This window comes from Magnolia sinica, unplaced genomic scaffold (assembly GCF_029962835.1).
Source record: "Magnolia sinica isolate HGM2019 unplaced genomic scaffold, MsV1 ctg236, whole genome shotgun sequence".
Taxonomy (NCBI): Eukaryota; Viridiplantae; Streptophyta; class Magnoliopsida; order Magnoliales; family Magnoliaceae; genus Magnolia; species Magnolia sinica.
The window spans coordinates 8,178-21,239 of NW_026682787.1; the positions used below are offsets into that span (position 1 = coordinate 8,178).

A 13,062-nucleotide genomic window follows, 5' to 3' on the forward strand; every position below is an offset into this window, starting at 1 on the left:
GGTCAGGTACCACGTCCCAGACCTGGTCATTATTCACCTCCCCCTTCTGAGTGAGTTACCTGACCGACCTCTAGTTAGGATGGTCACTATTTTCCAAGTCACTTTGCAGTGCGGTTTTTGTCTGCCCCTTCAGGGGATAACTTGGGATCTGCTTTCCCGACTTTGGATAGCGCCTGGGCAGATAGTTCCTAATGGGTGGAGGAACTTGTTCGAATACTTGGTGTTATGGGCTGAGATGGAGTAACCCCCACTGACTATCGACGAGTTTCTCTATCTGTTTCAGGGCTAGCTCAGATCTGACCAATGCTCAGAAACGGGTAGGGGAGGTGGAAGCACAACTTGCTACCGTCGTGACTCAACTCAACATAATGACTGGTGACTTAGGGCTTGCCAGGAAGGCTGTCAAGGAAGCCGAGGCCGAGGGTGCTCGTTTGGCCTCGCAATTGCAAGAGGCCTGGGATAAGAGTTGGTGGAATCGCCAGGCCCTTACTTCTTCCGAGGAGAAGTTGTCTCGGCTCAAGACCGAGATTAAGGTTGTCATCGAGCAAGCCAAAGCCTGTGCTGTAGAGGCCTTTCTTGGGTCCTGAGAGTACTTGGAGGAGCGGGACCATTTGTATCAGGATGGTTATATTAAGTGTATTGACCTGATGAAGCAGTCCTTCCCTGACCTTAATCTCTCGAGATTTGACAAAAGTGGCTCTGGGTCTGAGGTCCAGAGGCCGAGGCAGCTGGGTCTGCTGATGCGACGGCGGCTGATCTTGAGGTTGCTTCTGAGACTGTTCCTGAGGCTGCGCTAAAGGTTGGTCCGAGTGGCCGCAGCAGGTGAAGCCAAGCCACCTCCCGAGTTAGCTCCTGGTGAACCTTAAGTTAATTTTAGATTACAAAGCGTGTCAAGTACTTCAAGCATACCAAGCTTTAACCACTTCAAACACACCAAGCTTCAGCCAGGTTCGAGAGCATTCGCTACTGAGAGGGGACATCGTGTGTCTCAGCCGACACTTTTTTACATTCGTTCTTGTCGTTTTGTCGATGTAATTCCCAAGTAAGAACTACTGTACTCTAATGTAAAACTTGCACTAATGAATGAATATATTTGACCTTCATATTCTTTTGACTCAGTTTACATTTTTTCATTGCTTGCTCCTCTGACAAATGAATACAATTAATTGCCCAATGGCCGACCTAGGGATAATAGATCTTAAAATGCTCGGCTTTCCAAGGATGGAGGAGTAATTGTCCCGTTAGATCTTCCAACCGATACGTTCCAGGTCGGATGGTGCTCGAAACTACATAGGGTCCTTCCCAATTGGGTCCTAGTGTACCCACACCAACTTCCTTAGTGTTCAGGAACATTTTTCGAAGGACCGTGTGTCTTACTCGAAAGCGCCTAACCTTAACTTGGGCATTGTAGAACCGAGCTACCTGTCATTGCCGAGCCATCATCCGTACCCGAGCTCTTTCCCTTCGGCTAAAAGGTCGATTCCGAGAACTAACAGTTCTTCATTGTCTCATTCGTTAAACGAGCTAACCCAAGTTAAAGATAGTCCGATCTCAACTGGAGTAACGATTTTTGATCCATACACAAGGGAGAAAAGAGTTTCTCTCGTGGCTGTTCGAGCGGTAGTTCGGTATGCCCATAATATTTTTAGAAAGTTCTTCGGCCCAAGCTCCCTTAGCTCGGTCATGTTTGGTTCGAAGGTGTTGCTTGATGATCTTATTGACTGCCTCAACCTGTCCATTTGTCTGAGGATGATGGGGAGACGAGTAGATATTCTGAATTCTGAGATTATTGCACATCTCTCGGTACTGCCTATTATCGAACTGTTTTCCATTGTTGGTAACAATGGTTTAAGGTATCCCAAATCGGCAGATGATGCTTTTCCAGACAAAATCCGTGATCTTTTGCTCAGTTATCCTAGCCAATGGCTTGACTTCAGCCCACTTTGTGAAGTAATCCACTGCAACAATGACAAACTTGGTCTGACCTTTCCCCATAGAGAGCAGTCAGATTGATATTGATTCTCCACTGCGCGAAAGGCCAAAGACCGATCATAAGAGTCAACTCCTCAAGTGGCTGTCTTGGAACGGCTGCGAATCGTTGTCATTTGTCGCAACTTTGGACAAGCTTGCGCATGTCGTGCTTAATGGTCGGCCAGTAATACCCTTGTCGTAAGACCTTATGTATGAGCGACCGTCCTCCTGAGTGATTTTCGCAAATCCCTTCGTGGATCTCCCGCAATACATAATTAGCCTCTTCATGATTTAGGCAGTGTAGCAAAGGAGTGAAAAATCATTTCTTATATAGTACTCTGTTGAGTATGGTGTAATGAGAGACACGGATCTTCAGCCGTCGGGCCTCGACACGATTCTCAGGCAACTTTCCACTGTCGAGATATTGGACGATTGGGTCGAGCCAAGTGGGTTCCGAGTCAATTGAGTGTACAGTTGAACTAAGCGGTTCGTCGATGCTCGGCTTAGCGACGTACTCGATTGGAACGGACCTAGGTATATCGTCTTCGTCGGCAGAGGCAAGATTTACTAACAGATCGGCTTTAACATTTTTTGTTCGAGAGATCTGAGTGACAATACATCGTTGAAAACCGTCGATCAACTCTTTGGCTTTCTTTATGTAGGCTTTCAACTACTCCTTTTATGTTTGATACACACTTATAACCTGATTGACGACCAACTACAAGTTGCTAAATATGTTGAGATGAATCACACCCATGTTGGCTGTTAGTCTAAGGCCGAGTAATAAGGCTTTGTATTCTATTGTATTGTTTGAGGCTTAAAATTCAAGTCTTAAGGCATATTGCACATAGGTTTGATCGAGAGTTTTCAGGATGACTCCTGTCCCACTTGCCTTAGAATTGGATGAGCCATCTACGAAAAGCTGCCAGTAGGGTGGGTCGGGCATTGTCTTGGGAGTGGCGGTCATTGGCTGATTGGCTAACACATTTGTGAGATTGGTAAATGAGTCAGTTTGCAGGGTAACTTCATCTATAAAGTCGGCCACAACCTGTCCTTTAACTGCTACCCTTGGTTTATATTGAATATCGAATTCGTTGAGCTCGATCGCCCACTTTGTTAGTCAGCCGGAAGCTTCCGGTTTCTGAAGAATCTGACGCAAAGGGAGATCAGTTACGACGATGATAGTGTGAGCTTGAAAGTATGGTTAAAGTCATCGTAAGGAGACAACTAAGACTAGGGCCACCTTCTCCAGAAGCGGATATCTAGTTTTCGTCGGTAGATGTGCTTTCCTTTCGTGCTCGCGTATCAAAGCCGAGGTTACAGCTGCATCGGAAACCACCAGGTACAACAGCAAAGCTTCCCCAGACTTAGGTTTTGATAAGAGGAGTGGAGATCCAAGATACGACTTTAACTGCTGAAACACCACTTCACACTCTTTCGTCCAATCTCTCATTTCTCGTCCCTTCAGTTGTTTGAAGAATGGCACTTATTAGTAGCTCGGGAGAGGAAATAGTTGAGTGCGGCTACTCGTCCAGTCAACCTTTGCATATCTTTGATAGTTTTTGGGGATTCCATGTCAAGCAATGCTTTGATTTTCTTCGAATTCGCTTCTATCCCTCGTTGGCTAACTAAGAACCCGAGGAATTTACCCGAGCTTACTCCAAAGGCGCATTTACTCAGGTTCAACTTCATCTGATATTTACGAAGGATAAAGAACATTTCTTCTAGGTCGGTAATATGATCGGCCGCGTATACGCTTTTGACGAGCATGTCATTAATGTATACTTCCATGGTTCGGCCGATCTGCTGAGCAAACATTTTGTTTACTAATCGTTGGTAGGTCGCTCCTACATTCTTTAGACCAATTGGCATCACACGATAACCATAAAGCCCTTTGTTAGTAACAAAGGTAGTCTTAGATTTATCTGATTGATGCATTAGAATTTGATTACATCCAGAATAAGCATCCATAAAACTAAGAAGTTCGTACCCGCTGTGCTATCCACCAGCTAATCGATCCTTGGAAGAGGAAAGCTATCCTTTGGGCAGGCTTTATTTAAGTCGGTATAGTCAATACAGACTCGTTACTTCCCGTTGGCTTTCTTAATGAGTACAACATTAGTTATCCATTTTAGATAGTATATCTCCTCGATGAATTTGGCCTTGAGGAGCTTGCTAACCTCTTCTTCAATGATGGCGTACCTTTCGGGGCGGAGGGGCTCTCCCTTTTTTCGGATCGGTCAGTAGGTCAAAACGATGTTGAGTTGGTGGGTCATCATCGAGGGATCAATTCCTGGCATATCTTTATGCCTCCATGTAAATACATCAGTGTATCGTCGGAGAAGGGATACCATCTTATCCTTCAGGGGTGACTGCAAGGAAGAGCCAATCCAAACTGTCTTAGATTCGTTTGCCTCAACCAAAGGTACTGAGATAAGGTCTTCTACCGGTTATCCTCGCTCGTGAGTCTCGACCCATAGGTCCAGTGACTTAATTGTGGTTATCTCGACTGGAGCTTTTACAGCCATTGTGTAGCAACGTCTTGCGTCTTGTTGGTCGCCTTTGACGACTCCTACTCTCGACTCGGCCAGGAATTTCATGGAGAGATGGTACATCGACACCACAACTTGGAGAATGCATAGAGACGGTTGGCCAAGTATAACGTTGTAGACTGATGATTGATTGATTATCAGAAAGTCGACCATTACTGTCGCCTGTTATGGAGAGTTTCCAGCAGTAAGTGGCAATGATATGACTCCTTCGGGGAGTACTCGTCCACCTGAGAGTCCGATCATTGGGGTAAGAACTGGCCGTAAAGCCGATCGTTTGACACCCATTTTATCGGATGCTTGAGTAAACAGTACATCTACGAACGATCTTGTATCAATGAGAATATGGAACACCTTGCAGTTTGCTATAGCGAGGGTAACGACTAATGCGTCATCATGCGGATAATGAATATCCCGAGCATCTTCATCGGTAAACGATATACAGTATCTTCATCCCGGCTTAGATAAAAATCAGGATCTCGGACTTAGGTCGCTTTTCTCCCGGGCAATTTCCTTGTTTTCAAAAGGCGATTTCTTCCTGTGTATATATAAATAAAGTAAGGCAAAACTCAGGAAAAAAAATCACAGCTTTTATCTAAATTTCTCCAATTTTTATATTTTTATTTTTGCTTGGGTTTGTAGGAGAAGCTGTTGGATTGCTACAATCTGATGCAAGGTGTGGTAATGGACGGTTATGAATCAATCTTGTTGGATGAGGTATGGAGTTTGGACACGCCAGTCAATGTCCTTGGCCGTCATTCCCTGAGCTTGGAAAGCGAGAAAACTAGCCGCATCAGCATTAGATGCGCTGTTACGAGATTGGAAGCATGGACAAAGAAGAGAAAGATAATGCGCTACTACGAGAAAATCGATCTTTTGGATTTTTTTTCATCAAAGCCAGAAAAATGAAACAGATTGGAATTCAGCAACGGAAGGATGGAACAGATTTGTGATGATGTCAAAGGAAAGTACAGTTGAGACAAATCTTGGAGATCCTGAGCTTGTGGAGGGCAGGATTACATCTCTCTGATACGGCGGTGCAGTGCAATGAAAACTATGCACAGCAGCCTGCTTTGTCATCTAATCGCGGAGACGCGTGGACGACCCAAAATGGTTCGGGCGACGTACTCGGCCGCCAGCAAACCACGTGTTGGTGTTTGGATTCGAACCTCATTAAATGTATATTTTATTAAAATATAAAGTACTCTACCACCTGGGCCCGAAATCCAAACACGCACTGACCTTTACTCACATGAAGCAGCATAATAACGGAACATTTATTTCACAATTCTTACTATCACAACTTCAATTATATGAACGACAATGGAAAAAAAAAAAAAAAAAAAACCTGATTAAAAAGTACATGGCGTGGATGGAAGACGCGTGCAACACGCACACGCCAACATTAGCTACGAGGCCACTCATTGCTAAAGCCACAAGCACATGCCAAAGTGGCAGGGGCCCACATTCGACCTTCTCCATCAAGCAAGACACGACGTGTCATAGATCGACAATGTGGCCTTCTTGATGGGAACCGTGGACATCATGCATGTGTCACATGCAGGCATGTGTGGTGGTTCCAACACATGTGGGCATCACAAACCAAAGTGTTTCATATATATATATATATATATATATATATATATATATATCAGTTGAAAGGAACGGGATTTGCACGGGCAACAGGGAGACACACCAATGGATGTGCCCTAGGTAGTGTCATTCCTGGGCCCTCCGTCATATCAACAGTAGCACTCTCTCCGCTGATCCCAACCGTCCAATCGAAGCATTGGATCATGGAAGCGAGCGTTATTTGTACGACCTGCAATGCTAGAGTAGTGCCTGGGCAGCCTCTCCGTCCGCTCCCAAACGGCAAGAAATGGAAATGCTGCCCCCTGACGTCCACGTGGTGACTCCGGTCCCTCTCTTCCGACGGCATGAATCTCTCGGGACGGAATTCAAGTGGGTCGACCCAATGCTCGGGGTCCCTTCCGATGGCCCACACATTGATGATCACTTGGGTGTTTGCTGGCACATCGTAGCCTCCAATCTTGCAATCTTCACTGCATTCTCTATAAATCAGTGGGCCTGTTGGGTGCAAACGGAGTGTTTCTTTGACAATTGCCTGGAGGTAAGGAAGATTTGGGACGTCCGATTCTTCAACCAATCTAGTCTTTCCGACAACTGAATCAATCTCAAACTTTAATTTCTTGAAAATGTCAGGATGGTTGATGAGCTCCGCGAAGGCCCATTCTGTTGTGATTGCAGTCGTATCGGTTCCGGCCACAAAGATATCCTACGGAAGATTCAAAAGATAGCATAAATACTAATCTAGTAAAATATTACATAGGCTGGGATTTGTTAGCCCTTTGGGTAGTTATAAGCCCAGTTCGGCCCATTTTATCTTTCCGGCCTTTGGGCTTAGGACTTTGGGTGGGGCGATGGTTTTAAAACTCAGGCAAGTCCATCCGGGTTGACTCGGACTCGGACCAAGAGTAACCAAGACCAATCATGGCCGAGCCCGGCTGATTCACCGTCGACTCGCCCTGAAACATGACTCGAGACAGGACGAGTACAATTGCTTTGAGGCCCAAGGGCTTGACTGTTTACAATCCACGCCATCCATCTATTTTTCTCGCTCATTTTAGGTAATAAAATGACGCAGATCCAAATTAACCTCAGGTGGACCACACGGTGATTGAACACCCACCATTAAAACTTCCTAGGGCCCACTGTAATGTTTATTTGCCATCCACCCTGTTGATTAGGTTACACATTACCTGGATTGATCCAAAATATTTGTAGTCCCCAAGAAATTTTTAATGGTGAGCGTTCAATCACTACTGTTTCTATTGCGTGGTACCCCTTAGCCATGGATCTAAATAATTTTTTGGCTCATTCCCTAAAATGTGGAAAAATGGATGGATGGCGTAGATAAACAAATACATCATGGTGGGGCCCACAGAGCTTTTCCAGTATCACAAAGAGTGCTTCCCTTGTCACGCATCTGATGTACGGGTCGGATGTGCTGAATACATCACGTGGGCCCACGTCTTCCCATTACCACCGTATAAGCTTACGAGCGCTAGCCGTCCGTAAAGGACAAGGTGAATGGGTTTACCAGGATAAATGCTTTGATGTTCTCCTTCGTCAGTTTCATCTCGGCGCTCTCATCTTCCGATATCTCGAGCAAAATATCGAGAATATCCTTCACACCATCGCCTCTCTCCATCTTCATCTTCCTCCCTTCTTCATGCTCTTTCATGATCCTCTCCATCATTACATCGAATCTACCGTGCACGTGCTTGTACCTTTTCTTCAGTCCCTGCAAATCAAAATTCCGACATAACCCGATAAAATCCGATATGTTAAACGTGCCGGCCAGCGCCGCCACCTCATGCACTATCTTCCTCACTTCCTCTGCCTCCCCTTCCGTGTCCGAACATATCCGACTCATCATCATCCTCGATACTGTGTTGTTCGACATCGTTATGAGCTCTAGTCCAACGTTGACTGCTTCTCCGCCGTTGGATTTCTTATGTAGTAGTCGCAAGAATCGCCGGATCTCTTCACGGCGGATGGGCTGGAACTGATCGAGCGTGCGCCCACTTAAGAGCTCGGACATGCAGAGCTTCTTCAAGAACTTCCAATAGGGGCCGTAAGGAGCGAAGGCGAAACCAGAGGTGCCGTAAGCGAGGTAACGGATGGCTGAGGATTGAGGTCGGGATGAGAAGGTGGTCTCATGTGTCTTGAGGATTTCTCTTGCGATGTCAGCGTTGGAGGCGACTAGAGCGGGAACAGAGCCAAGTCGGAGGTGGATCAACGGTCCATAGCGCTTAGAGAGCTTGTGAAAGGCTTGGTGAGGGATGGGACCAAGGAGGTGGAGGTGTCCGATAATCGGGAGCCGTTTCGGGCCTGGAGGGAGACGGCAGGCTGTGGTTCGGGAATTGGAGAAGATGATCCGGATAAGGACAATGGAAATGAGCCAGATGAGGAAGAGAATGGCGTAGGATTGGAGGTCCCCGGCCATGGTTTGTGTGATGGACGGTTGGGTGGAGAGTGTAGAGGAATGGGAATGAAGAGGTGATGAGATGCAATGGTGTGTGGACTTTTTAAAGAGGTCTGATATTGCAGTGCGGAATAAATACCGACAAAATTGGATGCGGATTGCGCGTACTACCCCCTCCCGTCTCTAGCCACGAACGGTTAGTTCTGTGGGTGTGCTCACCGTTATGTATCGTTATATCCACACCGTCCATACCTTTTCTCACATCATTTTAAGGAATTTTCACAAAACTGAGCAGATCCAACATTTAAATGGACCACACCAAAGATGAATGCTGCATTTAAAGCAACCATGCTTATTATTTGGTGTGGTCTATTCGAGCGTCGGATCTGACTCATTTTTTTTTTGTACATGCCTTAACGGTGGGCTCGTTCGTGGCTAAAGACGTGCGGGTTAGGACGCAATTCGCCTCCGACGAAATTGCTGTTGTAGGACTGAGAAATGAAGAGAATGCATTTGCACCTGCCACCAGAATATGTGACGTTTCCCTTCGAATCTGGACCACTCACTAGTTCACGTTTAACCAACCATTTAACGGACATTAATTAGATGATTGAAAATGAAGCTTGTGTAAACATCCACGTTCATACTCATGGTACCACTCGCTAATCCTTGGTCTACATTAAATTTAAGTTCATATCCAATGGTTACACCATGTTCAAAAATAATCCAATCATGAAGATGAACTAATTCCTAAATTATTGCCTTTAACTGATGTTCACGTTTAACCAACCATTTAACGGACATTAATTAGATGATTGAAAATGAAGCTTGTGTAAACATCCACGTTCATACTCATGGTACCACTCGCTAATCCTTGGTCTACATTAAATTTAAGTTCATATCCAATGGTTACACCATGTTCAAAAATAATCCAATCATGAAGATGAACTAATTCCTAAATTATTGCCTTTAACTGATGTGTACAAATTCCCTAACTTTAACACTAAATTTAGGTCATTCATTCATCAATCTTCACATTTACTCATACACGCAATCATTCACCAACCAACCGTAAAGATACCTTATTAGATTTAGATTAAGCTATTCAACTGTTTACTTTTGATCAGGACCATTATATCATTATGAAATATATAAAGATTCAATCTAAGTCATTTACACCCGGTCATCTATGACTTTGAATATTTTCTCCTAATTTTAATATAATTAAGAGTATTCTACACCTTAAAATCTAATTCCAATGGTTACATATATACCAGTGATCATTTTAAGTTTTCCATGATATATAAGTTCATATCCAACACTGAATCTTAGAAATTTTATTTATAGGAATAAGATAGTGATGAAATTTCAGATAATACTTATTTAGCTCAATCGAGTCATATATTATCAGTTTTGAAACTTAATTCATAATATTCATCGTCCATCATATTTTGCATCTTATCTGCTAGATGACCCGCCTGAAAATCTCATAAAAACATTGTTTTGATATATAGACAATCCTTAATGAATGTACTAGTTTACATCTTATACCAGGATATGTTTGGACCTATTTTCAAATATCTTAGATGCATCATGAAGAATCTTATAAATTCTCTAGGTTCTTAAAAAAGATTCCATGAAAGGTTCCCTTTGTCAAAAGAGGTGGGGTGTTATAAAATAGTTTGGCCAATCAAATCAAATAAATTATGAGAATTCTAATAATTAACCGTAGAGTGAAGTGTGATTAAGATTGTGATGATGTGTTCCCTACATTGCATATATGTTTGTAAAGCATGGTTGATATATAACTTTTCAGTTAAATCTCAATGACTTATGTTTGTATAAAAATCTCTTCACATGATCTCTAAATTTTGATTCCACATGTTAAACTATACAGGCAAGGCTATCTCATTATAGTGCATCCTTTATTGTGGATGCAAAATTTCAAAATGCAAAGTTTGGCCGGATAATGTAGTGGAGTGAAGACCTAGAAATCTGCCTAAAGCTGGATTTACCTCTCTAGTTTGTATCAGTTGTAAAAAACAACAATAATAATAATAAATGTACAGCGGACTTTATATGAGAGTTGAAATTATAATGACGTTTAAGAATTTTATTTGAATTATAGTTTGTGATGTGCGGTTTTATGAAATATTAATGGTTGTGAATTGTTTAAATTGTATCTCATATCTTAGTATGCAGGATTAAAGTCTGGCCACCCCATGTGCTCGATAATCCAGAGTGTGGCAATATAGGTGTTCATTTGTTTATGCAAGTGTAGCCCCACTTGATTAACAAAAAGATTGAGAACATTTAAGTTGAAGACGGGAGTTTTATCAAAAAAAAAAAAAAAAATTATAAGGCCTGGGGCTGGCTCAAGCTTGGGCCTTTGGTGCTAGGCCCATGCCAGTGTTGAGGGTCGAATATTGCATATTAGACCTCAATTATTATCTAATTTTACGTACATGATAATGCTTAACGTTCTATTTTAATCGTGTTTGTGATGCAGGGTGTATTTAGGAGCTTGGACTGAAAAATAGTACTAAAAGCGTAGATTTGATGCTCATAAATCACCAAGGCAAGGGTTGGACTCCATGGGACCAAGATTGAAGAATTTACACGCTAAAGATCCGAGAAAATCATGCCACTCACGTTCAACGGGCCTAAAAATCATCTAGAATGCAAGATCACAGGGTTCTCACCATCCTTTCAGTTTAAAAATTTATACTTAGCCTGAGGACCATAAATTAACCGTACACGTTAAATTTTAGCTATTGGATCCCTGTGAAAGTGTCCCAACAGAGAGATCAGATGCCAAAATCCTTATTTGAGGCCCACCTGATATCTGGATATATATAAATTTTAGTCTGAACCCCTTGAATGAAGTTCCAGAGAGGATTAATGGAGCAGATTTCTCAAGAACATCACGGTAGACCCCACATGGGGATGTGTGTACATAGCACACCTTCATGCGCGCCGCATCGGAGCGAGAGTCCAGTCAACACAAGGCTGATCCGACTTCTCTCTATCCTCTGCACAAGAACGGACAACGTCGTTCACTGTCCGTCCATTTTTTTCAGTTGTGAGGCCCACTCATCATCCAGATAAACGATCTAGACCGTCAATTCGTCCCGTGGGGCAGCCACAACCCACTCCTAGGTGATGAAATTTCAGAGAACAACATAGATCAGTTTTTAACTGTTTAAATACAGGACAGACGGCTGACTGAAAAATCTGTGGACCACACCGAACTCGGATCAAGAACATACTTTATTGGGCCAAAATTACGATGTCGATCCAATATACGGAGTGGATTTCCTCTCCATCAATGGACCCCACCGACCTCAGCCACGAAAACGGAAATTTTCGTTTCTTGCAGCTCTGTTCGTGGAAGTGATAAAGTCCCTTGATATACATTGATACACCACACTTTGACAGCCTAAGCTTTTGGAGTAAATGGTTGTTTGACAGAAGTTCAGTTAAAAAGCCCCAGGGGACGTTTCCTTTTTATGACAGAAAGTAAGAAAGACGGGGATTACATCTCTGATTTCCCCGATGCGAAAATCCTTACGCACGGCAGGAGATTCTTCACCTGGCTGTGTATGTAGGGACTCGGTTCTTCACCAACTGCATATATCTGTCGTCTCCACCGACAGTTCCCTCCTATAAAAGAAAAAGAAGAGAGAGAGAAACATCATCAGCCGTGTGAAGGATCAGTTGGACGTCAGAGAGAAAGAGAGTAGAGTTGGTTTTCCTTTTCTATATTTTTATTTTTTGTTTGTTTTGTTTTTATTTAAGGGATCTAGCCTAATCTTGTTGCTAGGTCAAACCTCTTAGCTCGGGCTAAGGGGTGAAGCTTGGAGCTTGATGGGAGACTTTTTGCTTGTGCCTTTTGTTTAGATTGAACTGATGTTGATTTTAGTTTAATTAAGGGAATATTTTTAGCTTTTTAATAGTCTATTGTGACTAAAATTACAATGGGTCTGTGATAGCTTTGAGCATGTTCCTTTCCTGTTTATAATTATAACGTCAGGAAGCCCTGTTGTTCACCATCGTCTCCTAGGCATGGTCGGATGACGGTACCCTTCCTAACCTTCATACATTGTTGATTGGTTGGTAATTAGTTTAATTTTGTTGTTTACTTTGTCTCCTGGGCATGGTTTGGTGATGGAATCCATTCTAATTCATATACCTTTCATCTATTGACAACTATATCAAAGAAAGTTTAGTTCAATTTTCCTGATTACACCCTTCAACTGGATGAAGATGAGACTCTAAGTCTAGTTAAGTTCTTGAAGCAGGCATAAGATCTCCCTGATCTCTACAAGTGGATCCTCTGAATCCCTAGTTTCTTACCTTTGAATTCTTTAAGTTTTAGATTAATATTTTACCATTATTACCTCAACTTTATTCGATTTATATTTCGTCTTAGTCTAGTTCTAGTTCTACTTAGTCTTAGATTACGTACAGGTTTCAGTCCTTGTGGATTCGACATCAGTCTTACCGAGTTTATCACTACATCACAACCCTATA

At 43.0% G+C, this 13,062-nt stretch overlaps 1 protein-coding gene across 1 annotated transcript; it reads right to left on the reverse strand.

Moving 5' to 3' along the window:
* Window positions 1–6,171: 6,171 nt before the first annotated feature.
* Window positions 6,172–8,614, reverse strand: LOC131236120 (cytochrome P450 93A3-like). Its single transcript, XM_058233253.1, has 2 exons — window positions 7,642–8,614; window positions 6,172–6,816 (listed from the first exon to the last, which is right to left on the reverse strand). Exons 1-2 carry the CDS (start codon window positions 8,548–8,550, stop codon window positions 6,172–6,174), a joined length of 1,554 nt encoding a protein of 517 aa, XP_058089236.1. The 5' UTR covers window positions 8,551–8,614.
* Window positions 8,615–13,062: the final 4,448 nt, after the last annotated feature.

Bases quoted from the DNA above. Each gene is read 5' to 3' on its own strand.
- LOC131236120 (XM_058233253.1), bottom strand. From the start codon at position 8,550: ATGGCCGGGGACCTCCAATCCTACGCCATTCTCTTCCTCATCTGGCTC. The intron at 6,817-7,641 runs GTAAACCCATTC...AATCTTCCGTAG, and splicing joins ACATCAAAGCATTTATCCTG to GATATCTTTGTGGCCGGAAC.